General features: G+C 46.1%; 3 protein-coding genes across 8 annotated transcripts; 1 reads left to right on the top strand and 2 right to left on the bottom strand.

Moving 5' to 3' along the window:
* Positions 1-2,361: 2,361 nt before the first annotated feature.
* Positions 2,362-9,080, bottom strand: armc1 (armadillo repeat containing 1). Of its 2 annotated transcripts, none has more exons than XM_061266429.1 (7): positions 8,774-9,080; positions 7,114-7,323; positions 6,829-6,920; positions 4,791-4,983; positions 4,502-4,618; positions 4,326-4,400; positions 2,362-3,666 (listed from the first exon to the last, which is right to left on the bottom strand). In XM_061266429.1, the coding sequence occupies exons 2-7, from the start codon at positions 7,273-7,275 to the stop codon at positions 3,469-3,471; spliced, it is 837 nt and encodes a 278-aa protein (XP_061122413.1). In that variant the 5' UTR covers positions 7,276-7,323; positions 8,774-9,080; the 3' UTR covers positions 2,362-3,468. The 2 variants fall into 2 exon arrangements, with proteins under 2 accessions (XP_061122413.1, XP_061122414.1); XM_061266430.1 differs by lacking the exon at positions 8,774-9,080 and adding an exon at positions 7,888-8,767.
* Positions 9,081-9,262: 182 nt separating this feature from the next.
* mtfr1 (mitochondrial fission regulator 1) lies at positions 9,263-12,500 on the top strand. Of its 3 annotated transcripts, none has more exons than XM_061266427.1 (8): positions 9,263-9,398; positions 10,054-10,165; positions 10,238-10,336; positions 10,711-10,850; positions 10,966-11,201; positions 11,295-11,544; positions 11,642-11,795; positions 11,892-12,500. In XM_061266427.1, exons 2-8 carry the CDS (start codon positions 10,130-10,132, stop codon positions 11,937-11,939), a joined length of 963 nt encoding a protein of 320 aa, XP_061122411.1. In that variant the 5' UTR covers positions 9,263-9,398; positions 10,054-10,129; the 3' UTR covers positions 11,940-12,500. The 3 variants fall into 3 exon arrangements, with proteins under 3 accessions (XP_061122411.1, XP_061122410.1, XP_061122412.1); XM_061266426.1 differs by having other exon boundaries at positions 10,963-11,201; XM_061266428.1 differs by lacking the exon at positions 9,263-9,398 and adding an exon at positions 10,538-10,565 and having other exon boundaries at positions 10,122-10,165; positions 10,963-11,201.
* Positions 12,501-12,566: 66 nt separating this feature from the next.
* Positions 12,567-24,833, bottom strand: pde7a (phosphodiesterase 7A). Of its 3 annotated transcripts, none has more exons than XM_061266422.1 (12): positions 23,772-24,833; positions 17,353-17,413; positions 15,940-16,029; positions 15,333-15,499; positions 15,152-15,215; positions 14,833-15,029; positions 14,620-14,751; positions 14,471-14,562; positions 14,262-14,406; positions 14,094-14,190; positions 13,931-14,011; positions 12,567-13,867 (listed from the first exon to the last, which is right to left on the bottom strand). In XM_061266422.1, the coding sequence occupies exons 1-12, from the start codon at positions 23,907-23,909 to the stop codon at positions 13,650-13,652; spliced, it is 1,482 nt and encodes a 493-aa protein (XP_061122406.1). In that variant the 5' UTR covers positions 23,910-24,833; the 3' UTR covers positions 12,567-13,649. The 3 variants fall into 3 exon arrangements, with proteins under 3 accessions (XP_061122406.1, XP_061122407.1, XP_061122408.1); XM_061266423.1 differs by having other exon boundaries at positions 15,940-16,026; XM_061266424.1 differs by lacking the exon at positions 15,940-16,029.
* Positions 24,834-25,572: the final 739 nt, after the last annotated feature.

Below are 25,572 nucleotides of genomic sequence, written 5' to 3'. Positions count from 1 at the left end.
ACCGCTCGCCTGCGCATTTACTGCCGGAAGCCGTGTCAGAAAGCTCGGTGCACACTCACAAGTGCGTGTACGTACTCAGTAGTACGGACATGGCGCACTCGCGCTCTATTTGTATCAGTCCCGAATTTAGAGCCTGGGCGGTGACGACAGCATTCTTGTAATTCGCGCGCTGAGCTTTCAGATATAGTTTCACGCAAACCTTCCCCCTGGAATCCTTCTATTAAAATGAGTCGCCCAAGGGAAAGCAAGGTGGAGACAGTGCCGAGTGTTTAAAAAAAGAGTGGCCAATTTGGCTCGACGTACGCGAAGTGACGTTCAGCCACATGAATATCAACATCAACCTGTCACAGATCGAGGTAAACGGACCAACACGTCGGATCTCTCCTAAGAATTGCCACAACAAATTTTACTCCAGACTATGACGCACTAGCAAAAAAGGGAGACCAACAACACTGTTCCCACTGAAAATGAAGGGGAGGCTCTCAAGTTTGTTGTAAAAAAATGCATTTTGAAAATGATTTGTGCACATAGCAGGGATTGAAACTAGCGACCATTCTCATTTCAAACAATGCAGGATGCTCAAGGACATTGATGCACCACCTGTTTGCGACTAATCTTAACCTGTAAAGTTCTTAAGGCTTACTTTAAGCAAGTGTTTCCCGTTGCCTCACGTTTGTTACCAGGTGTTTGTGAGTTAAAACTCTGCTCTGATTTTCAGATACCCCTCACCGTGTTGCAGTTTTGATTACTTTATTTGGATGTATGCTTTCACCAATTCTTCAAGATGATATATTTGGTCAGAATGTTTGCCTTTTGATGTGATCTCATAAGATAAACATCTTTCATTATTCTGACCCGCAGGCACTGAAGTGATGGAGACTGTTATTCATAATAACGGGTATCGTATTTTGTGAGAATCACTGATAGCAGTTTTTTAGTGATTTTTTTTTTTTTAATGCTGTTAATAAATGCATTTGTTTTGAAAAAACTTGTTTGGAGTATCCATGCTTTACTACCTACTGAAGGCCAAAATCTTTCATGCAATGACCTTTACAGGTCGCTTATATTACTTCACACAAACACTACGTCCATCTGCTCCTGGTTCGGCCCTCCGGTCTAAATTTAGAACCCAGTTCGGCCCGCGAGTTAAAAGGTTTGCCCACCCCTGTTCTAGATGCTCAACGTAGAAGGCAAGCACAATGGCCATTCAATTGCTGTAGAATTTGACTAAAAAAATTTATGTAAAAATCATTACAATTTTTGAAGGGCTGAGGCTGGAACAGATTAATTGCATTTCTATTCATTTCAATGAGTCAAGATGATTTGAGACACTGCTGTATTTCTCTTTCTCCGTCAGGGTCAGGAGTCTTGCGTCAACGTTGCGCGATGCTCAAACAGTCAGGATGACCTTCGCTCGGGCGCGATAACGAGCGACATTACATCTCAACAACAGAGATCAAGAGAAATGCCTCAATTAAAGCTCCCGGGGAAGGAAAAAGAAGAGTTATCACTCCCGCCACGCTCGCCGCATCCTCTAAAATTATTTGACATAAATTGCCAGTCACATCATTTCCTGCCACCCCGGCCGCCACCGCTGGGATTTACGGCCGATAGCGTTGACTTGGCCTGCCGTCGCACCGCAGCGGAACACTCAACGCACGCCCACATACAAATGCAAATAGACACGGGCGCTGTCGCGATAGGACAGTTGATTGGCTTTTAGCCAAGGCAAAGTGTCTCATGTGGACAAGCTTCTCAAAAAGGACTAATATCATATTTAATGTCATTATATGGAAGCATACGAATCCCTCCAGAACATCATTTAATGCACAATAAAGCGCCTCGTCTACAGTATTCACCAGTAAAAGCAAGCTGATGGCTGCACGGATACTGACAATTATGATTGCAAGGCGGTGAGTGCGATAATTTATTGTAGATTGAAATGCGGGATCAGCAAGTGCAGCTCCATTTGCTTTTAAAAGCTACCAATTTATTATTGGATGTTTTTTTTGTATATGATAACTTGAAACTGTGTGGTTAATCGTAGTTGTATTTTCAATGTGTTTTGTCAACCAATTCTACACATTTATATATTCTTATAATTTATTGATACTTTTGTCAACAAGTGTCACATATTAGCATGTGTACCTAATGAAGTGGCTCAGCAGGAAGTGACATCACAGTCCAACAGTGTTGCTCCAGGGCCTGCAGCTGGGCCTTGGCTGCTGCCTGCTGCCTGGCCACCAGCACCATGCAAAAGCTGGGGCAGCTGGATTGCCTCCCTTACTACCCTAAGGCACCTTTCATTTCAAGAAAAAGTGATTTAACATTGAAGAAGAAAACTGCACAAAAACAACAAAGTTGAATTTGAAGTTTATGGTCATTTGACAGGAATGAGCATTACAGTATATTACACGGGCGGACGTCTGTACATTTCTGTCATTGGGCTCAAAAGTGAGGACACGGAGCAACACGCGAGGATGACAAACAGTTAAACAAAAAATACTGATCATTGTAATGCAATGTCTTGAAAAAGATGGCTTACCAGGATGTAGCCACCACCGCTAAATTTAGGTCACACCGCTGTGTTACGACCTTGACTAACAAGAGATGAGACAAGTGGCCTAGTCAGCGCTACGCTGTGTCGCATTGTTATGTACAGGACGTTAATTATGAGAGACGTAATGCCGGCAAGATAACGGGCAAACCTGGGATGGGAGGTAAGCACTTTCGGCAACAGAGATTTCAATTTTGTGGCGTTTGCCGCGCAAAAAAAAAAACCAGACAGAATGTTTCAGAGTTACTTGGGCTTGAGTGAAGCACCATTTACAAAATGTACACGTGATACTTTTATTAATGTGTAGTATCGGGGTACTCTCACTTTTCCGATCAGGGGCCATTGGAGGTGAGAAATAATAACAGTAGGTTGTATTATTTGTTTCCTAAAGGAAATAAGCCCAAATTCTCAAAACAGAGAAAAATAATAAGCATTCATTTGATGTATTTTTAAGTGTTATTATCATTATTATTACAGCTCTAGGGGGATTAAAATGGCCACCAAAAGAAAAAGCCACATATTCTGCGCTCTCTAAGGATGCTCCAAAAATGAATAAATACAGAAAAATGTTCCGCAAAAAAATAAAAGGCACGCAAAAGAATTTTGGGGGCAAGATTGGCACTGATGCATGTTAAAGTAAAAAATAAAAAAGTGTGAAAATATTAGTATGATAAATATTCTCGTTGGTAGGTACGAGGTGGGTCATGCAGAAAACAAAAAAAATCTCCCAATTTCATGGTATGAGCATCCTTGGTGTCAGCTGATTTCAAGTCCTTTAGTTTGGGATATACAGCGGCTAGCTAGCGTACGCTTAGTATACGCACACAACGTCACTCTGTGTGCGTGCTTGTGCGTCTGTGTAAATCATGCTGACTCGGTATTGTGGTAAAATGATGGGGAGAGTGGCGGGGTCACCAATAGAAGGAACGAGTCAGGAAGTTGGCGGCGGTGTTGAGCCAGCCCATTCCGTCCGCGACAGATCCCATGCGCGTCACCGCCTTGTCCGGATCCTGCGACGGACTCTCCTCCTCGGGCAGGTAGTCCGGAATGTCCGTGTTCTCCTCCACCACTGACGCGCCCTCGCCGTCCTCCTGGAACGGCATGATCAGCTGCGACACACGCGCACACACACGCACACACGCACGCGCGCGCACACACACACACACGCACACACACACACACACACACAGCATTCCAAGACATTAAGTAGGACTTTTAATGGTTCACGTGTATTCCAAAAGCCCAAATCTGGATCATTTGGATTAAACTGTACTAATAAGTGGCACTATAAAAAAACAGGATAAAAATGGTCCGTCAGTAAGAGCGACTTACTTTTGGCTTGTAAGATTCTGCCCATTCGATGCCCATGGGCATTCTAACACATCAAGTGAAATTTTCTTTTTTGTCCTTTTTCAAAGGGAGCATCCTAGCCACCACTAAAAAAATGCCAGTAGTTGTTCAACATGAGCTCCTTGCTTGAAGTCATGACTGAGCCAAGCCTGCCGGCTGTTGGTCATAGCAGGTACTGACATACAGCAGTTACCAAACACTACTAGCAGTAGTTATTATCATAATTATGATGATTATTTTCACATTTTTTTGTCATGTTCAAAAGGAAATGGGTCGTCCTCACCTCTCCTCCGTCGTCTGTCCTCAGCTACTGACATACAGCAGTTACCAAACACTACTAGCAGTAGTTATTATCATAATTATGATGATTATTTTCACATTTTTTTGTCATGTTCAAAAGGAAATGGGTCGTCCTCACCTCTCCTCCGTCGTCTGTCCTCAACACCTGTTGGGCTTTCATCACTTTAGTGGAGTTGATGGCTGTACCCAACGCCTGTCACATATCACATTATTTTTTTATTAAGTGGGTTGGCTCCCGAAAGATGGTGTGCATGAAGTTTCAGATCCGAGACAACAAGCATTGCGCTTGCTTACGTCAGCTTTAAGGTCAGAGCGGATCCTGACAACGCATCTCTTGACGGCCATCTGGAAAGTAAAGCTGATGACCCCTCGGATCTTCAGCAAGGCCTCCTCGCATAAGCTCCTGCGAGTCTGCTCGCCAGGCAGGAAGCAAAAAGGAATAATTGAGTAAAGATTTATAGTCTTGTTTTGTTTTTTTCCATTATACATTAAACATAACGTAAAAGCAAAGCCAGAAATTTCAATGTGGTTATTCTTTCTTGCATCACTGGAGGAAGCTCACATATCACGGATGGCCACCTACCGAGTCGTCCAGGCCGTCAATGTGCAGCACGACCGTCTTGGCCCTCTTATTATTGGAGCCGAGGAAGAACTGAGCCTTCCGTCGGCATGAGGCGGCCGCCGCCTCTGCCTGCTCTGCTTCCTCTTTACCGGCCGACTGGAAGATCTCGTAGATCTCCGAGGCCAGCAGTTTGGTTTCACCGGGTGACGTGCTCCTTCACGGACGGATGAACAGAGAAAACGTGTTAGACCACAGAAATGTTTCCTTTAAATCACGTGTCAAACAAACTCAAGGCCCGGGGGCCAGATACGGCCCGCCACATCATTTTATGTGGCCCGCGAAGACAAATTGTGCATCAAATTCGTGTGTCATTACTAGAATTGCAAATTGTCTTTACTTTTAATAAAACATTTTTAAACATATTTGACCAGTTTTTACTTGTCTTTGTTTTGTAGCTTTTACTGTATATAATATGAGGTGATCATACATTTATTTGGGTTGACAGTCATAATGGCCCTCTGAAAGAAGACTACAATGCGGCCCGCGGAAAAAATGAGTTTGACTCCCCTGCTTTAAATTGTTCCTTCCTTTTCACAAAGTTTGTCTAATGTCTATACCAGGGGTGGGCAGACTACAGCCCGCGGGCCGGACCGTTTAATCCGGCCCGGCAACCCTGAATAAATTGTATTATTAAACCTTTTGTTTTGGTCATTTTGCCTGCAATAACTGCGTTTCCCCAGTAGATGGGGAAGCGCTCGCCTGCGCATTTACTGCCGGAAGCCGTGTCAGAAAGCTCAGTGCACACTCACAAGTGCGTGTACGTACTCAGTAGTACGGACATGGCGCACTCGCGCTCTATTTGTATCAGTCCCGAATTTAGAGCGTGGGCTGTGACGACAGCATTCTTGTAATTCGCGCGCTGAGCTTTCAGATACAGTTTTACGCAAACCTTCCCCTGGAATCCTTCTATTAAAATGAGTCGCCCAAGGAAAAGCAAGGTGGAGACAGTGCCAAGTGTTTAAAAAAAGAGTGGCCAATTTGGCTCGACGTACGCGACGTTCAGCCACATGAACATCAACATCAACCTGTCACAGATCGAGGTAAACGGACCAACACGTCAGATCTGTCCTAAGAATTGCCACAACAAATTTTACTCCAGACTATGACGCACTAGCAAAAAAGGGAGACCAACAACACTATTCCCACTGAAAATGAAGGGGAGGCTCTCAAGTTTGTTGTAAAAAAATGCATTTTGAATATGATTTGTACACATAGCAGGGATTGAAACTAGCGACCATTCTCATTTTCAAACAATGCAGGGTGCTCAAGGACATTGATGCACCACCTGTTTGCGACTAATCTTAACCTGTAAAGTTCTTAAGGCTTACTTTAAGCAAGTGTTTCCCATTTCCTCACCTCTGTTACCAGGTGTTTGTGAGTTAAAACTCTGCTCTGATTTTCAGATACGCCTCACTGTGTTGCAGTTTTGATTACTTTATTTGGATGTATGCTTTCACCGATTCTTCAAGATGATATATTTGGTCAGAATGTTTGCCGTTTGATGTGATCTCATAAGATAAACATCTTTCATTAATCTGACCTGCAAGCACTGAAGTGATGGAGACTGTTATTCATAATAACAGTGTCGTATTTTATGAGAATCACTGATAGCAGTTTTTAGTGATTTTATTATTATTTTTTTAATGCTTGTTTGGATTATCCATGCTTTACTACCTACTGAAGGCCAAAATCTTTTATGCAATGACCTTTACAGGTCGCTTATATTACTTCACACAAACACTACGTCCATCTGCTCCTGGTTCGGCCCTCCGGTCTAAATTTAGAACCCAGTTCGGCCCGCGAGTCAAAAGGTTTGCCCACCCCTGGTCTATACTGTCATGTTAATATATTCACAAATTTTGTTTGGGTTTTTTCTATTTCTGCACAATTAAAAAAAAAAAAAGACTTGTTGCAATATTATGTTTGTGGGGCATGTCCATGCTGCTTTAAAGAACCATTGCAGCCCATCTCAAATGGTTTGTGTGTGTGCACCACTTGCTTCTGCATGACATTCTGCAAACTCAGCATCATGCCCAGCTCGCCCTTCATCTTCTCCCGGTTGGCTCGACATTCTGCCAGGTAGCGCACAGCCTACAAACATCAACACACACGAGGATGAGATAGGGGGCAGCCAGCATGTCGTGGCTCAGTGTTTAGTTACGCTTCACAGGTTTCTGTCAAGCAACAGTTATTCCAGAAGCTTTTTTTTTTTTTTTTTTTTTTAGTTTTACAGTAAATTCAAACTACCAAATGTATGTTGTTTATCATATAGCAACAAACCTACCAGCAATGCAGAGTAGACCACCTGCGGGTTTGGGTGGTCTAGGAAAAGGATGAGCCCCGGTAAACATCCCTCATCCTCTACGATGGCCCTGCGGTTGAGGGGGTCTGCGGCGAGGTCCCGCAGCTGGTTCACCACCGCCAGCGCATCCAACTCCGCACTCATGGCGCCTCCCGTCCGGCGGCCACGCACATCCAACCGAACTCCACCTGACTGCAACAGAAAACACAATAATGTCATATTCAATACAGTGAGCGAATTTGATGCTCCCTAAAAGCATTGCATGAAATTATGTCCCGTTCTTTATAAGAATCAAAGACTAATTAATGTACAAAACAATTAGGGTATAGCTGCAACCCTGGTTCACGAGTAGTACAGGATTTCCTCATATATACCGTGTTTTTCCATGCATAATGCGCCCCCGTACATAATACGCACCCTAAAAATGGCATGTCGATGCAGGAAAAAAGCCTGTACCCATGTATAATACGCACCCAAACTTTGACTCTTAAGTCCGTAAACGTAAAATTATTTCAGAAAAAAAAACATCTTTGGAACAACCAGATGTTATTCTGCCGGTCAGTATCACTGCGCATGCGCTAACAAACTCGATAGCGAAGAAATGTTTCGGATTTGTGTAGGGTACATTGTGACAGCAAACGAGCAGGTGATTGAGCAAGCGTCTGATACGAGAGCATTGTGTTCGTATGGAGCGTGTTTGAAGTGAACAGCAGAGAAGAAAGGAACAAGGCAAAGTGTTGTGAAATAAAATATTACCTGTAAAACGCATTTAGGTAGAGAACTGAACCCCCTCTCTTTATATAGCTGACGTGTCTTGCGCACCCGTTCTGCGCATCTGTAATGGCGGCCTCCGTTTGATATCCGGTTTGCGATGGAGATTAAAAAACAAACAATATTTGAGAATAACACACCATCAAGGATTGCATCAAACGATGTGTCGTCAATTATGAATTTTGCTGACTAAGTGTGTTGGGCAGGATGGCTGAATGCGATGCGCGATTGACAACAAACAAAAAGAAAGGTGTGATTTCAAGTTTTATTTTGAGGGAGATTTTCTTCAAAAACTGTTGTACCCATGCATAATGCGCACCCCAGATTTTAGGACAATAAATTTGTTAAACTTTGCGCACTATGCATGGAAAAACACGGTATTTAGAATACCTTTCAGAGGATCATATAATAAGAAAGGGGAAACGGTGCTTGCTATTATTTGTATCAAAGCTTTGAATTGTGAATGTTAAGTAACAAAATGGTGTAAGAGATTAGGAACTAGGCCAAAAAGGGAATTTAAGAAGCTTAAAGCAGCAATTGGTTGACCTATTTATCATTAGAGCACTTGTACAACACAATAGTCGTCCGTGGACACAGCTAATAAGGTTTTGAGGCACATAAAAACAAAGGAATTGCTAACATTTCAATTTACGTGGACTATTCAAACCTGACGAGCTTAATGCTTCATTAAATGTATTTTTACAAAGTTCATGACATTCGTATAAATACCCAAACTGAAGGAAACAAAGCATTTGAACGTAAATATTTGGTGACGTTTTGTTCGACCCCGAGCCTCACCTCAAATTTCGCCCTAGTAAAAGACCGAGACAGGTCGCCAGGCTATGCTAAAGCTAACTCAATTCAACCTTACCTTTCAGTCAGTATTCGACGAAACCATGAGACAGCCACGGCCAAACGTGGGTGACACAAGACACAGATATGTCGCGCGGAGAAACAAAATGTCGCAGTTTTAAAAACAACCTTTGGTAATGTAAGTGAATAACCGCTGGGCCCTCCGCCTTTTCTTCTATTATGCCCGTTTAGCTAGCTGCAGTGCACTCTGTTTTGGGTTTTGGAGCACGTCAGTGGGTACGCTCGTCGAAAATATTTAACTTTAGCGGCTGTCGTGGTTCCCAGGTGTTTAAAACACGCCACATTTAAGACGGGACACACAAAACTAATAATCGAGCGCACTCTAAAAGTCCACTACATGATTGGACAGTCTTTTTTGAGCGACTAGATTGAAAGCCTATCGTAAGAGAGCTTTGTTAAAATGCCTATATTATATTGGCTATAATAGATGACAATCAACACGATTGTCAAATAGCGGTGGTGTACTGCGAAAGAAGGGGATTTTAATCCCCATAATCCAATTGGTTCAGCGATTTTAATGACTACCTCCGTAGTCACCTCCCTTACGGGACATGTCCGACGGCGCAACAAGGTGGAAACTACTGTAAAGGTTGTCAGAAAAGCTCCCAGACATATTTTATAAGGTATACTAATAGATATTTAACACTTTGTAAATGTTTTACGACACTTAATCAAATGCGTCGAAGCGTTCCTTTTCCTTGATTTCAACCGTTGACGTTGCTTTCGTAGCTCCCAAAAATTGGTTCAATCTGGTTAGCTACGATGGCTAAATTTACCATCAAGTCGTAAGGATCTACGAATAAAAGCGAGCAGATGATAGTTTTAACTCGAATTGTGTCATTTATGCCATATAAATAAGACAATGGGATTTGTGATTTGCAGTTTTTTTGCTGTCTACTTGTCAAATTTTATAACAGCCAGTATAGGTGTTGCCTACAAACGTTTTATTGTTTTTAATATTTTTTATTAATATTTCACATTGCGGTTAAGATCGAATAAGAGTTTGCACTGCGATAGCTTTATTGTTAATAAATTCAAGTTTTTGAGGAAGATTGTTTTTGCAAATGTCATTGATGTCATGCGTGTTTGACATGATGCAAGTGCGTCTTTGAATAAGGTTCGAAAAATATGATTAAAACAGCAGGATACTGTCATTTTACAAACGTCACTTAGCAAACAAACTACAGTTTTAAAAATCTAACAAAATAGTAGTTAATAAGATTGTGACCACAAAATTGTTTCTGCTATACTATAAGATAAAATGTGTTTGTCCATTAGAGTCCTGTACGGTTATGACATCATCACCATCCGAGTGTGCGTCAAACATCCCGTCGTTCTCAGTGCCTCAGAAGCAATGAATAAACACTATGAACACATCGAAATGGATCTGGTAGGTGAACGGATTAATTTCAGGCTCATTTGTGTGCAGAATTGTAACAAAATGTTTTTGTGGTGCAAATAGACTTTTGGATCAGCCAAACCCTACGGGTCCTCGAGGAGTATCGTGAGGAGGATAGCGAGCAACCTCCCGCTCAAACCCTGCCCGAGGGTTCACTTTCAGGTGAGAGAGCCACCAGAAATGTCATGTGACTCCCGCCTCTACGTCAACTTGTTGACATGACATCCAGCTTGGTTGACTTATGTCCAACTATAAACAGTCACTGAGTGACACTGCAGCTCTTTTGAGAATATTGGCTGTCACTTTTTTCCCCTTCTCTTTCAACATGCCTTTCTCCCCTTTTCCCACTTTTCTTCTTTCCAGCGGCCCAACCTATGTTATGCGGAATACAGTAAGTCTGCTTTAGGTCAGTTTGTTCGCAACGATTCTCTGAATCCTTTTCTCTTTGTTTCCAATGAGATGGACCGCTAACGAGCTAACAATTACCATGCTAATGCAATGGCGTGGATACCTAACATGGCCTTTCTTTGTCCCAGCTGTATCCATTTGACGAGGATGCAGGCGTCCTCAGTATGAGGAAGGAGCATGTCGTGGCCTCACTCGCTGACATCTCCTGGATCGACCAGGAGGATGATGATGACGACAGGGAGCAGCAGGAAGATAATGTCAGACCTTGGTGAGAAATTAAACACATTGCGGCCACTGCCGTCTTAACTTTACTGTCCCTGACATTTACAGAATCTGAACATTGCAACATTGACCCAAAAATAATTGCCACTATTTCTCAGCAGTTCAAGGGCTCCCCGGGGTCTGGCATTCCGAACCCGTCCACCTCGTCCCCGGAGAACCCGCCTGGTCCGGCGGCGCTCACTGCCCAGCCTCCACCAGGGCCCCTCGGACCCCCAGGGTCCGACCGCGGCTAACGACGAGGCCATCCAGAAGATCAGCGCGCTGGAAACGGAACTGGAAAAGTTGCGAGCACAAATAGCCCAGATCGTACTGGCCCAGGAGAAAAGCGCCCATACAGGTAGGGAAATTCCTCCTCTTGGTGTAATGCGCAAAATGCCCGATAAGTGGCAGTAGAGTATCAAATTCTGCATTTTTCTACCACTGACCTCAGATGCATCCACTGGGACAAGTGCCTGGCCACCCACCCCTTGTGGCAGTGGGCCTCCCCCACCACCTCCTCCGCCTCCTCCTCCACTTCCTCCTCCGGGACTACAGCGCACCTTTTCCGCCATTGACCTGATCAAGGAGCGGCGCGGCAAAAAGACGCAAGGCCAGACAGAGCTCAAGCCGCACGCCGAACTCCCGAGCATGCTGGATGTCCTCAAGGACATGAACAAAGTCAAGCTGAGATCCGTCAAAAGGTAAGTACACGGATATTTGTAACAACAGTCAAGATATGATGAGGATAAAATAATATTTTATCAGCATCATACCTTGGCTTTTGTTTTTTGTGAGCAGTCGGGCGATGGAGACGAGCGACAAGCCTAAGGAGCCGGTGGACGCCGCGGCGCTCATCGCGCAGGCTCTCAAGAGGAAGTTTGCGCACACGTACCCGCAATCACCACGCAACCACAAAGTGGATCAAGTCAAACATCCTACGGAGAGCTCTCTGGTAAACAAGGCACAACAATTATTGGATTGCAACCAAGTCCAAATATTAGCAAATAATAAAGGGGACATTTTTACATTGTCTTTTTTGTTTTTACAGTTTGGTCAGCACATGTTGAGATCAACCGGGAAGCTCAAGTTTGTCTAATGCAACTTCCTGACCAAGAGGAGGCTTTGAATGTTCCAAGTGGCTAATGTTGTTACTTTATTCCTATTTGTGGAAGCACAAAAGGGATGTACCTCTGAATTCTGACCCTGCGTTCAGTTTGGTACACTTAAGTTATATAACGTGTTTTTTTCTTTTAAAAATCTGTGTTGTGAGAGTCTAACTGGGCAGATGTTAAATTATGATTGATGCGTCTTATGATTGTTTTAAAATTCTTGCTTTAAGGTGAACACTAACTTTGCAAACTTCAAAGCCAAACTTTAATATTGCATGATTTTATTTTATTTTTTAAATCAATACCTCATTTGATGGTAATAAACGTCATCTCGATTCTATTATGCGCCAGTGTTATTTTAAATTGTGATATAATGCAGCAGACATGTCATGACTGACATTATTTATGCTTTGTGTTACTGTTAATTGTTTTAAGAGGGAAGGTGGAACGACGTGATTTGTTCAAAATCTTTTGCAGTGGGATTATGTCTCGTTAAGATGCTGTCCGATTGTAAAGTTATTGAATAAAGCTTTTTAAGTCTTGGACAAGTCCGTGTGTGTGATTTAAAAAGAGGAAATGGTGAAAGAAAAACATTTTTATATCAAAATGTCCACTTTTTAGTCAACAAGAGGTTTTCTTTTTATTCTTCCAAAAACAACTTGCAACGGCCATGTATCAAAAAGTGGAAAAAGAGCACGAAAAGCCTTTACAAAAAACTCCAGTCTTGCCCTTCCGTCCCCTTTACCAGAGAAAACAAAATGGCTGTCGCGACAGAATTGTAAACAGTTTGGAAAAACAAAAACAGTCTCACAGCACTTGTCAACAGCGAGGGGGCGGGAACAAACATCTGCGATCGATTTTCACGGGAGGGTTTTGCACCGTGGAATGTGGTCATTATCTTCGTTATCATCAAGATGAGTTTGGTCACTTAGCTTGTCGCTTGTGCATAGTCGTAAGGCATCTGTACAGCGGGTGTGTGAGTGAGAGTGTGTGTGCGTGTGGCCCTTTAAGACAGAGGTTCCTCATCCTCCGTTTTCTTTAATGACAAAACCCTGAGAGGCTCAGAGCGGAAGAGTTCAATGTGTGTGCGTGCGTGTGTGTGTGTGTATTGTATGGCTTTTGCTGTTTTGTGCTTCCCAAAAAAATATGAGTGTGTGTGTGTGTGTGTGTGTGTAGCCTTGTGCTACCAAACAAAAGTGTATGTGTAAGTGTGTGCGTGTATGGCTTCAACTGCTTTGCGTGAGTGTGTGATAGTCACGTGACCAAGTGTGTGTTTGAGTATGGCTTCAACGGCTTTGTGCTATGAAGAAAAAAGGAGTTGTGCTTCCAATAGTGAGAGTTTGCGTGTGAAGTGGAGAAGTCAACAGTCTGGGTTGGTTGAGAGGCAGCAAACAACTGGGCTTGTCACTTTTGGAGGAAGAGTTAATTGCAACGTGACCCAACGCAAGGGTGCGTGTGAATACTCGGCATCAAATGGCACTACGAATGTCTTCTGGAGCGAGAAATAAATTAAAAAAATTGAAAACAAAAAGAAGGGAAATTACAGCAGGCGCCAAATGAGGTATCTACGTATTGCTCTACGTCCAATAACAAATCAAATTAAATAAATAAAATAAAATCAGTGGTTTAGCGAGAAGAAAGATCAAACTTAATGGGATCAAGGCGCTCCCCCCAGTGTGTGCGTGCGTCTGTGTGTGTCAAGAGGCGTCAGGATACTCCCCTTCCCTGAGGTTTGTCTTTGGAGAGGCTGGCGCTAGTGGTGGTGTCGGTGGTGGGTCCGGGCTCGGGCTTTGTTCTCGGCTGCCCCAGCTGGCCTTGTTGAGGCCCATGTGGCCCAGCATGGTCTGGGACAGACGCGTGTCAGAGAAGCGGGACCACTCGGTGAACAGTGGCTCGGCCACGTACGTCATGAAGCCTGGCGAGGACACAAATGCTTAAAATGCCGGACGTCATCGGCCGGTGGACGCGTGTTGCTCACCAATTTGAATGTTGCCCATTGTGTTATTGGCTCGGTCACAAAGCGGGCTGACTTCCAGTTTGTGTCTCTTCTCAACGTCGCCTGCGTGAGGGAAATTTACAGTTCAAGGAAACGGCGAGGATGCAACAAAAATGGTTGTCATCTTTCAAAGTGTGCCGTGGACCTTGTTGGAAGAACTCCTCTGTGACTTTCTCGCTCCACTGCTTGCTCAGCTCCCACGGCCGGCACGGGTTGCAGATGTCAGCGCACTTCAGAGCCATCTGCCAAAGGAAAGTCGTTAATTTAAAAGAGCTTCACAATTAGCGGAACATTCAGAGGAACTGAGGTGCACCTGAAGCACAAAGTGTCTGTGGCTGGCGTTGCTCAAGCACAGGTTGTTCTGGTCCAAGTGCAGACGGAACCGAGACAGGTAGTCATTCTGTCTGCTGATGTCCGTGGCCAGGATCAACGAGCCCAGGTCCCTCTCCAGGCTCAGGCTGAGGCACACACACAGATGAGCGATGACGATGATGTCACGGTCAGACGTCGACATGAGCAGACCTGTCTTCGGCAGGCAGGTGGGAGAGGAGCCCTGTCTCTCGGAGCAGGCCCACGGCAGACTTCCAGTGGTGATTCTCCAGAACTGAGGTATTCTGTGGACAACCAAATATTAAATTAAAAGGAAAACAATTTTTGGGAACAGTCATCACCTTGTAGAGTGAAGCCAGATAGTGGTCAGTCTTAATGAGGAAGGGTTGGTTGACTCCAGGGTGGTCCAGATCATGAGTGGCGGCGGCCAGCAAGCCCAGCAAGATGTCGTATGACGTCAGAGACTTGGACAGCTGCGCTCAACACACGCTAACGTTAAGACAAAAAAAAAAAAAGGAATGCCAGCGGTGCTACAAATGAGCATCAAGCCTCACCGCGGGTTCCCGCAGGTAGCAGTACATGGCCTGCGTGACGTCGGCGGCGTGCACGGCGTTGTGGTAAGGATTGTGGGCGTGATAGTCCTCCTGGACCAGAACCAGAAAGCGCCACAACCGAACCACGTCCAGTCGGAACAGCTCCACCAGGCCGTATTGATCCAGCAGGTGGAACGTCAGCGTGATCAAGCCGTTTCCTACAAAGATATTTGAGGGTGATGGGAGCGTGTCAAAAACTTTGCACTGCTGCTGTGCAACCCGTAGATGGCGCCATTTAGACATACACTATGCTTGTGACGGGTTTTTTTTTCCTACATACCGTTGGTCAACCTGTCAAAGAGGAAAATGTCAAAATTCCAGTTGCCCACTTTCTCCAGCATGCACTGCAAAACCAGACAAGCGCAGATTTTACTTTTTGGGTTATCAAAAAACTGGAGTTATTCGATAAATGGTTTCAGGCCTCTTGCCAACTTTGCGCGAGTATCGTGTGTGGATCTTACGCGGGCCTGTCCACTGTAGTCTTCGTCGAGGATGGGGAGTGGGATCTGCTGGGCTAGTCCCCGGAGCAGGCGGGACGAGTGAAGGTACCTCTGGAGGCTGAGCAACCGGCGCACCCTTCTCTCGGGGGCCGAGCACACTGCCACTTCTGACTCGCTGCCTAGGCGTGCTGTGCGCGCACACACACACACAAAATGATGCTTAACAAATTACAAGGAATGTTCATGTTTTTTTTTCTTTTTTGGATGCGCAAGCTCGTCACATGACTTCCGCACTCGGCTGAGTGCTGACGAAGCCGCCCACCAGTAAGCCTTTTTGTCTGGCCACGCACAAGCAGACCTGCTTTGTCAGTGTTCTCTCTCGCTCTCTCTCTCTCTGACACACACACTCACACACACAGAAAAGCAGCACGACTGAATAAACTGCGACCACAAGCTGGAAACACAGCAGCATGAGACGCACAAACACACACAAAATGCGCCTGTGTTGTGATGTCATTGACAAGGTGTTGTTGGGGGGGTGGGGGGCACACACAGCTTTGGGTTTATGTGAGGTAGTGTCCGAAGAGGAGGGGCGGCGGCGGGCGCGACGAAGGCCAATCGTACTCACTGTGAAGGTTTCGGAAGTCGATGCACAGATACGGATGGGAGGTTCGTCGTTCCGGTTCAAATCCAACCTGACTTCTCACTCTCACATCTCCTGGAAGAAATTTGCACTTATTTCCTCAAGGCTCATGCAATTACAGCACGTCTGTGTGGGTGCTTGAGGGGGGGGGGGGGGGGGTTAATTTCTAATTGAAGACGAGGGAGGGGTATGTTCGGCATCAGGCAAACAACACAGAAGAACAGAAGTAGTGGACGGACAAGGAAGGAGCTTGGCATGCAATGTCATCACAACACAGAACCTGTCAAAATGGTCCTCAGCCTGATTTTTTGGCCAGCTGTGCTTCACCACAATAACGGCAGCCAGACGTGCCGAATCATTCCAAAGGGGTGTCATAGAATGCAGTGTGTGTTTCCAGCATGACACTTGTAATTGCATTTAAATTCTCGCACCAACACACACACACACACACACACACAACCACCACACAAAAAACTATGTTTCAAAACCTGACAAGGCCATTCAGGCTTAAAGTCGCCATTTACAATCTTTATAACAAATTGGTTAGAGATTTTACGACCAAATTTGAACTACGTACACAAGATGCTAAATCACCAAACATTGGAGTTTTCATCAATGTTCATGGACCTCAATGAGTAGAACCACAAAATGAAAGACTCAAAACCCACCGCCAAAATGTCACAGGAAGTCGGCCATTTTAGTTTGAGGCAGCCATTTTGGATCGTTTTGTCCACTTCCCTTAAAGATGAACTAACGCGGGATTTTAACAGATTTAAACCACAAAGACGACGGAACGGTGATGGCATCTTTCATCACCTAGTGGCGAATTCTGCCAGATTTTGGCACTTGACAATATTGTTTGAAGCAGTCATCATGATGGAACGCGCGTCTAATCCACAGCGTCGCACGTGCACGTCATAAAATGATTCACATGGCCCGAGGCGACACATTCATGCGTGCGTGAATCCGTCAGCATGTGCTCGGTCGGAGCACGTGCGCGCACTTGACGCCGTGATTAGCGCACGTTTGGAGAGTCACCGGGTCCGTGGTGCATTAAGGGTGGGATATCGGATGTAGGTCATGTCATTCTCAGCTGTGGCGGCACGACACCAGGCTGCGTGAGCGTGCGGGGAACAGAGCGCAGATGTTTTTGCGCCCATGACGTCGGACACGGCCTTGTGAAAGGATTAAAAAGGGGCCGGAAAAAATAAAGCTAAAATACACACGACAGCTGTTGACTCACAACATCAACAACTGGAAGCCTGACTGGCTTGAGTGTGCGTCTTCTGACTATATTATTCGAAAGAACATTTTTGGGGTTCAACTCCGCCTTCCATACGTAAACGACACTCGTTGAATTGCGATGCGTGACGGACTGCATGTCGAGGAAACACTTACCTAGCATACGAATGTAAAGCGCCGTCTGGTCCGAGCTGTCGTACGAGATGGCCCCGCGTCTCTGCGTAAACACACATAAACAAGAGATAAGGGGAAGAGTTGTAAAGTAACACTTTATAAAGTTTACGACGTAATGACTGGTGCGAGTGATACGATGGCTCTCATCTTACCAATGTGCGCGCGCGCGCGTGTGTGTGTGTGTGTGTGTGTGTGTGTACATAAACACTGATAAACGTGTCGCAACCTCCAATCATTCTGCCGATATCGCTCGCACGATGCTATTATCAGTTGGCAGACCAAACATGAGGTGCGTGTCAGCTGCGTACACACACATATAAACACACACACAGGACATTATTGCATGGAAATGTAGATTATAAAATGATATTGACAGCTCCTTCCGTGTCACAGCTGAAAAGAAAAGAGTCTCCACGCTCCCGTTGACCTCGTCACCGGAACACGGCGCCCGACACGGACGGGCTGCTGAGTCGCATGTGCGGCGCGGCTCAGCAGGGGTAGAAAGCGGCTGAGTCACGAGCGCACTTCAACGTAACCGTGCCGAGCAAGCGTGTATTTGCTCTGTCAACACACACCTGCTGTGGGGATTGTGGGGGGTCGATAACGTGTGCACCGCACGTCTCCGTGCTCTCGACACGTCCCGGACACTCGTCTGAGATGACTCCCTCGCCTCTAGGGCTTGAGTTTCCACTTCCCCATAAGCCAGCATGTTCATACCCAAAGTCTCTTCCACAGCTGTATTTTAGTGTCAACAGGCCGCAATGTTTACACACCGCGTTGGCCCTCGGTGTGAACCGTATAGATTGTGTTGAAGCGTGCTCTGACTACACAATGTGTGTTTACTTATTTGATTTCCCCCACCCCCCCTCCCCCACCGTTGTCAAGGTATAAAAAAAATTAATGGACTTGAGGTCAAATCGGGTCACGTTAACTAGGACGTGATTTAGCTGTAGGTAAGCGTGCGTGAAAATATGACGCTTTGAAGTCACGTGGGCATTTTGAAAGGCGGGTATGGAAAACAGAGCGCATTAATGCGCTGCTGTTTGGACAAGGCGGTAGATACTGAGGCTCTACTTCTAATCGTGCTAACACAAAGGTGTGGCTCCATTGGAGGTACTATCTGCGATGTCATCGAAAAGTGCAGCGTTGCTAAATGTGAGAACCTTTATGGGTGGTTAAACGCGCTTAGTGAATACTACAAAAATACGAGCGATTCTCGTGTGCCTTTCCACTTTGTTTGCCATCACAAGCATTTGCCTGACAGCCTCTGGCGTGGAACAAGGCGGGATTAAAAATTCTCCCCATCTGCTGGGCCAGTGACCTCCTTCCACTTGGAATGAGTAGGAGGGGGGGGGCGTCAAATGGAAAACATAATTCACCGGACTACACTGGAATGAGGTCATTATAAATATCGCCGCGCCCCGACGCCGATCGATTCGGTGACGGCAAGCAAGCCTTACTTCCGCATCGTGTTCCCTTTGCTTTAAACGATGATTTTTCGATTCTCTCAGTTTAATGTGTCCAGTTTCAGGTAAAGGTCTGGGGTACGCATGGGACATTTTGCCATTTAAAAGCCAGACTCGCTTTTGGTTATAATAGAATCTGTCGAAACGGCCTAACCAGTCGTGGAACGACGATGCGTGCCGATCAGTACGATTAAAAAACTTTTTAGTGAGTGTTCTACATTGGGCGAACATCTGGCGTCGCAGACGTTTGGTCTGCGTTGGAAGGAGTCTTGAGAAGGGCCTAATCTCCCTCGTTTTGTTTGCAGCGCTCTCCTAACATAATAAGCGTGTCCATTGTCCGCCGTGCAATTCCATGAAAACCTCATTTAAACGTGGCTGTTTCTTATCTCGGCTCAGCGTCTCCGCCTGGGGTTGCGCTACTCGGGTTTCTGAGGTCACGGACGTGGGGAGGGGTCGGGGTCACGTGGTGTACGAATTTCACCCAAGGGGGGCTTCGCGCTTAGCTAATGTCTGACTGCTGCAGTTTAACCGAGGCCAACATTATCCCCAAGACACGAATTAAAATGACCTCGCTGCATTGGAGTGGAACTCTCTCGGATGGTTCTGTTAAGTATCTGTCAGCGAGATCTTAAAAAAAAAAAAAAACTAACAATATGCGAGTTAGGATCAGTCTGTATTCCATCCTACACAAGCCCAGCAAATTACTCACAGAGTTGACAGGCAATCATGAAATCCAAACAGAACTCGGATCTCTGAATAAGAGTACGACATGCTAACCACAAACTAAGCGTGCTGCCAGAACACCAATTTATGGTTGATGTATTACAAAATGGAGGCCGGGCTCTTGTGGCAAAGGCCAATATCAGATTAGCGAATTGCTCCACCATCACAACTGCTCGGTAGCCTTTGCGTACAAACGTCCTGTCATCACAACATTGCGACACAATGCCTTCCGACGCCTTTTCACTGCCAGTCGACCGTTACAATGCCCTGTTACGGAATTTTAACACTTCTCTCAAAAGGACAGGTGCTTCTCACAGTGAGTCAACAACGGCGGTTCTTCCTTTGACAGATAACGAAACCAGTAAAGCAGTTGAAGTCACATTCATAAGCAAGCAAGCTTACGACCTCTTGCAGCACATTCCACAAACTCAGTGCTAAGCTTCAACTGAGGGTCGAATCGGACCACGCCAGCGTGTGACGCACGCACGCACGCGCGCACGCACGCGCGCACGCACGCGCGCACACACACGCGCGCACACACGCACGCTCACACACACACACACACACACAAAAAGGCCCGGCTGGAACCTACTTGTCGTTAGAGTGTTTTACGAGATCGACTCGCTGAGTTTCTGAGAGACCGCTGCTGGCTGGAGAGGAGGCCAATTGGTCCCCGTGCGCAAGATAAGGAGCGACCCATCTGCAACCTTTTTATTTTATATTAAACCGGTGCCATAAACTGCCTTTTATGCGGGCTTTTTACAAGCAGTCTACAAAGGGCAAAGTCGACTCACAATTATCCCCAGACTCAAATTGCTTCCCTGGATAAACTTTGTCTTAGGACGCCCGGTGACTATTTGGGGAGGGGGTTAAATCCACACCAAAAAAGGTAAATAAATACAGATCGACGTCGATACGCGGAGTCGCGTTCTCGACTGCACTCGACACGGCAGCATAAAACGGTCCTGTGATAAGAGGGGGGCCCCTCGCAGAGGAAAACACAACAAGAAAGGAGGCCAGTGTCTTGCGTCCAAATGAAGGCAGGATGCAAAGGATCGCTCCCGTTTGTTTACCAAATACTACACGTTCCTGCTTGGTGACAAATTGCGGGACCGTCTGCGAGGAATTTTCGCAGAAAACCTCCAGCCGGCAGTGCTAGGGTTAAAAAGAAAAAAAAAATAGCCAGCCTTTGAGGACGCTTGTGAAACACTTGGCTCCTTCAGCATTCTTACCACATCCTGAACCGACGTCAATGCAAGAGCCCTACGCAGATGCACGCGGCCTTATCGCTGCAGTTTAAATCAACAAAGTATCACCCAAAGAGTTGCGGCTTATCATTTATGCGCACAGAAGCGTCCATGGTGTGGCTTCGGCGTGAGCGGCGCTATCTGCAGCTCTTACGCACGAGCTTATCGCTCGGTGTGTCTAAACATCTCTGATGAGGAGGAGTCAGTCTTAGGCCGGAGAACCAATGCAGCTCTGACGATGATGGCGGCAATGATTTGGCGGTACATACGCCAGATAGCCGAAGGGCGTTTTCACGGTCCGAGCCAAGTGACCTCCATTATCTCCCAATGCCACGTATCATTATTATCTGATCACTGGTCCTTCTATCTGGCTGTCACAGTGCATCATTCACAGCCCTGCTAGATCACAAATGTTTAATTATTGTATAAAGGTTGTAGCATTAGCGCAGTCATGCTAGCCAGCACTGAGCTTTTTTGGGGGGGCGGGGGGTAGTGGGCCATGAGATTTGGAAAGGCTCAAAGCGCTTTGAGTAATGTCAGCGCACTATTTCGGTAGCTAATGCAGCTCTTGGCATCCCGCCTACACCGCGCCCGCTAGTGGAAACGCACGCGGACCGGGTCGGGGTTTTAGCATTCCGTGTCGTACCGCGGGCCAGCTGAACTGAACTGCGGCGCTTGGCATGCTAAAGAGAACTTTTGTGTTTTCTGGAAGCCACACGATCTGCTATCATCTACGAACGTGCGAGATGGGAAGCGCGTGACTCCTTGTGGCAAACTTGCGGTCCTTTCATTTCGCGCTCTGTTCCAAAAAATGATCAGCAGAACTTTTGCATTACCTCAAAGAAACAAAGGATAAATGAGGCCTTTTGTTATGCTGCGCGAAGCCGCCGCCTCCTCCGCAGCATTTTTCCTTACAACCCGTTGCAAGCATTCCTACAGAGCGACATATTTACCAGAGACTCGCTCGCGTCTTTAACCCGCCTTGGCCCCGTGTTTACAAAAAGGAATTGTCGTCATCAGCGGAGGCAAGGAGAAGAAGGTCCCGATGGAGAGAGTCAGTAACAGAGAGCTTGTGTGTGACCGGAACAAAATAGCCAAATGAAAGAGAAAAAAGACTGAAGCGAGTCTTGGGCCATCTGCGAGTCTGGCGGCGGCCAAACCACTGCCCACAGTGTCAAAGCACAAGCCCGACAGTTCTGGTTCTACCGTACCGGTCCGGCCCCGCTTCCACAAACAAGGGACCAGCGGTAACGCGTGTAAAGAAACACACGGCCGCAAGAGCACAGACACACCTCTTGCGGTTTTAATTACGAGTCGAGGCGCGGGATATGTGGATCTGTGACAAAGGCAAATTGCTGAGCGTCGTAACCGTGACGATTTGTCACGGTAGACCTTGATCTAGTTTGCAACAGTGCAACCCGTCTTAGGATTTGGTAGCCCGAGGTAAAGTGCCCCAAAAATGCCATGTCCACAATGTTGCACAGCTGCATTCAGTTTGGGACAGGGCGGTTCCGACCGGTAACTTTACAACAGAACCATGTCTGGTACGAAAATGAACCAAACTGCCTGATGGAAATGAGACTCGGAATGAATTATTTTGGGTCCCTTGAACTTCCAACAGATTTTAACCTAACTGCCGTTCTCCTGATGGATGACAGGCCGAACCGATTGCTCCAAAGCACCAAGGGGGCCCGATAACAGTGAGGTTCATTGATAGCCTGGACTATAGATTTAAAGAACCCCCCCCAGTGACAGCGTGGCTAGCTTCAAAGCGGACACACATGGGTGCGTATGTAGGGCAGGGTCGTACACAAAGCGCTAATAGCCGGCTTGGGGCAAAGAGGGTTCTCCAGGGGTCAGGCGGTGACTTCATGCTTCATAAATGTGCACGACAGTGAAACGCAGCGCTAAGCAGGAGTCGGCTCTTGAGTAAGCGAAGGGAAGTGAGCTGAACACGAAGAAAGAAAACCGCTGAGAGAATTGTAAACATTGGCCCATAACTACTCTTGCCTTTGAAGCGCTTTATGGACCGTGTGTATTTTAGGAGCCATGAACACAACCAGCCTACTGACCCAAAATTCACTGAGTAGAACCCTTAGAAAGTTTGAGAAAAAGACTTAACTAAAAATAATTTTGGGCTAAACCAATATTAAGTAAAACATAAGGGGGTTGCTTTTTTGGTTGTTCTGAAAGCACACCAAACATGCAAGCCTATCGGAAGCACATTTCCACCAGTGACAAAGCAGGAAGTTCAAATGTGACATGTTGTTTCTACCAATGTGTCAAAGGGATGTTGACATAAATAACAGCGCAGTAGTCTCAGCATGTTTCCGCTGGCAGATGTAGCAAAATGGCAAAACGAGACCTATATCTGCGACGAACACGCTTGAATTAAAAAAAAAAAAAAGGTCTGGTCAAAAAGCACAAAGATAAGAAAATTGCAAGCGCCTCTATGGTTTTGTGTCAGGCCGAGACACCCAGCAACCACCTGCAAAATTCCTTTGGTCCTATTTGCTAAACGTTGCTTTTTAAGGCCTCTGGAATGAGTTCAAACAATTGAGGTGACTACACAATTACCGAATAAATTCTAAAGAGAAAGTAGCAACATATGCTACTTTTTAAGGCCTAGAGAACTAGAGCAACCATTTTGGGGGTGGCTACACACTATGAGTGAAAACTGTGGGGCTACACAAAGAATGGAAAGGGGGCATGTTAGTCTTCTACAACTGGCATCAAAGCTCAATGAAAGAGTTGGGTGCTGATTTTGAACGCATCTGGGATTAACTCAGCAATTTAGGGAGTGTAGGGAGCACAAAGGAGACACAATGAGTAGAAAACAGCATGTTTACCTGTGACAGCAGTCTGGATGCTGCTTTTTAAGGCCTCAGAAATGAACGCAGCCATTTGAGGGTTGGCAACACAATATGTGAAATGCAGTTTTTGGCTACACAAAGAGTGTGATTACCTGTGAAAGCTGTCTGGGGTCTGGGGCCCCAAAGAGCGAGGAACTGGAGCTGAAACTGATGGCTCCCCTGCGGCTCAGGACGTGCTTGGGAACCGGCCTGTCTAGAGGCAACACCGGTAGCTGATAGCATACTTCCATTGAATAGTCAGGGAGATAACAAAGAAATACTTGGAAAATATAGCAAGCAAAAAATGTCAACAACACGATCTTTTATCCAAGTTGAAAGTGTTTCTGTTCATTGTGAGCCACTCTGGCACAACTTCCAAAGGGGGGAAAAACACCGTTTGCGCTCCTTTGGTGTCATAGTGATGGCAATCAAAACAAATATTACAACAACAAAAAACCTCAAGGAGAGCCTTTCCTTCTCGATCTGCTCAAATCCAGGCCTGAGGACCCACCAGAAAATAAGACCTTGTCATTTTCGGGGTCTTTATGTAGACGCTTCCTCATTTTTTTTGTTCTCCCCTTTTTCCTCCTGTCTCCTTCTCAAAGCAGAAACGAAGGTCCGCAGCTTTTTGGACTCCGCATGTTAACGGGCAACAATCTCAACCCCAAAAACCCTCACTTACACCCCCCACCCCCCAACAAAAATGGAGCTTCGACGTTTCACATCGACATATCGCCGACGAAGGGAGAGCCCAACTCCTGGAGATGAGAGCAGCGGCGTGGTGGTTGCTGGTTATTGGGAGTGGAGGGGTCTTCTAATACCCCCACCACGGCCTCACTCGCTCGTTCCCGGTTCCACAAGCGTTGAACAAGTCGCTGGCTCCTTTTTGACCACCAAAGTGGCAGCCAGCCTCGAAGAGGAAGGGGGGAACCCCGACGTTCTCGTTTCTAGCTCGTCCGCCGCGTTCCGGGTGGCTTGTCAAAGCTTGTCATGGCCGTGGATACGTGAAATGATCACTCGTTAATATAATAGTGATCAAACAACCCACACGCAACCTATTCCGTGCTAAAGACTCAAAAAACGATATTAACGGTCGCCCGGTTGCTGTTTCCTTGAAGGGCGACACCACCTGCCAGAGATGGTGCTGTTGTGGGGGAGCCACACGCACAAAAAAGGGAAAACTAAAACGCCTTCGATTTACACGTGACCAATAGGAGAGAGGCGGTAGTTGTAAGCACCGCAACGATTGGTTGCTGTTTCCCATGCGGAATGAACGCGGTACTCCTATTGGCTTTGTTTCCAAGACCTATTCCGAGTGGTGATTTTCTCAAGGGTATTCCTCCACACAACGGGGCTTGCCCTGTAGCGCTCTCCGCAAACACACACGCGCACACACACACACCATTGCCTGTGATTACCTTCCTCTCATGACTCATACTACTCAGGAGCTCAGTAGTAGTGACTGACTCAAGATATTGCAAATGTAAAGGCACACTCAGCAAACGTCGCTTTTTTTCATGGTGTGTTTATCTGGCATCCAAACAAACGATTGATTTTGCTGTGTGTGTTTGCTGCGTGCGTGTTTGATAAAGTGCAGCTGAATACACACACTGGATGAGTGGTTCTCATTCCCTCCCCGTTTCCCAAGATAAACACATTAATGGAGCAGAATAAGGACATTTTATTTGGGCAGTTCCATGCAATGTGGAGGATACGGGGAGGGGGGGTTGGGGCAATGGCTGTGTCATGGCAACAGTCAGGCTCCCGTGCCCAGTGGATAATCCCCCCTGCCCTCTCAATTTCTATGGCTTCCCCTTAGTTAGTATACAACCTTAAACGCACACAAAGGCGACCCACATCATTTCCAGTCTTCAGAGATAATATGACCCATCTGAATACATTTTTACGACTTGC

The sequence above is a fragment of the Syngnathus typhle genome, linkage group LG19 (assembly GCF_033458585.1).
Source record: "Syngnathus typhle isolate RoL2023-S1 ecotype Sweden linkage group LG19, RoL_Styp_1.0, whole genome shotgun sequence".
Lineage (NCBI taxonomy): Eukaryota > Metazoa > Chordata > Actinopteri > Syngnathiformes > Syngnathidae > Syngnathus > Syngnathus typhle.
The sequence above is the reverse complement of the archived record's forward strand: the minus strand, read 5'-3'. Positions and strand labels throughout refer to the sequence as shown.

Bases quoted from the DNA above. Each gene is read 5' to 3' on its own strand.
- mtfr1 (XM_061266426.1), top strand. From the start codon at position 10,130: ATGAATAAACACTATGAACACATCGAAATGGATCTG. The intron at 10,166-10,237 runs GTAGGTGAACGG...TGGTGCAAATAG, and splicing joins AACACATCGAAATGGATCTG to ACTTTTGGATCAGCCAAACC. The intron at 11,545-11,641 runs GTAAGTACACGG...TTTTGTGAGCAG, and splicing joins AAGCTGAGATCCGTCAAAAG to TCGGGCGATGGAGACGAGCG.
- pde7a (XM_061266422.1), bottom strand. From the start codon at position 23,909: ATGGAAGTATGCTATCAGCTACCGGTGTTGCCTCTAGACAGGCCGGTT. The intron at 15,500-15,939 runs GTGAGTACGATT...GTGCGCGCACAG, and splicing joins CGACTTCCGAAACCTTCACA to CACGCCTAGGCAGCGAGTCA. The intron at 15,216-15,332 runs GTAAGATCCACA...CTGGTTTTGCAG, and splicing joins ACTACAGTGGACAGGCCCGC to TGCATGCTGGAGAAAGTGGG.
- armc1 (XM_061266429.1), bottom strand. From the start codon at position 7,275: ATGAGTGCGGAGTTGGATGCGCTGGCGGTGGTGAACCAGCTGCGGGAC. The intron at 4,619-4,790 runs GTAGGTGGCCAT...CCTGGCGAGCAG, and splicing joins TTGACGGCCTGGACGACTCG to ACTCGCAGGAGCTTATGCGA. The intron at 3,667-4,325 runs GTGAGGACGACC...CGTGTGTCGCAG, and splicing joins GGACAGACGACGGAGGAGAG to CTGATCATGCCGTTCCAGGA.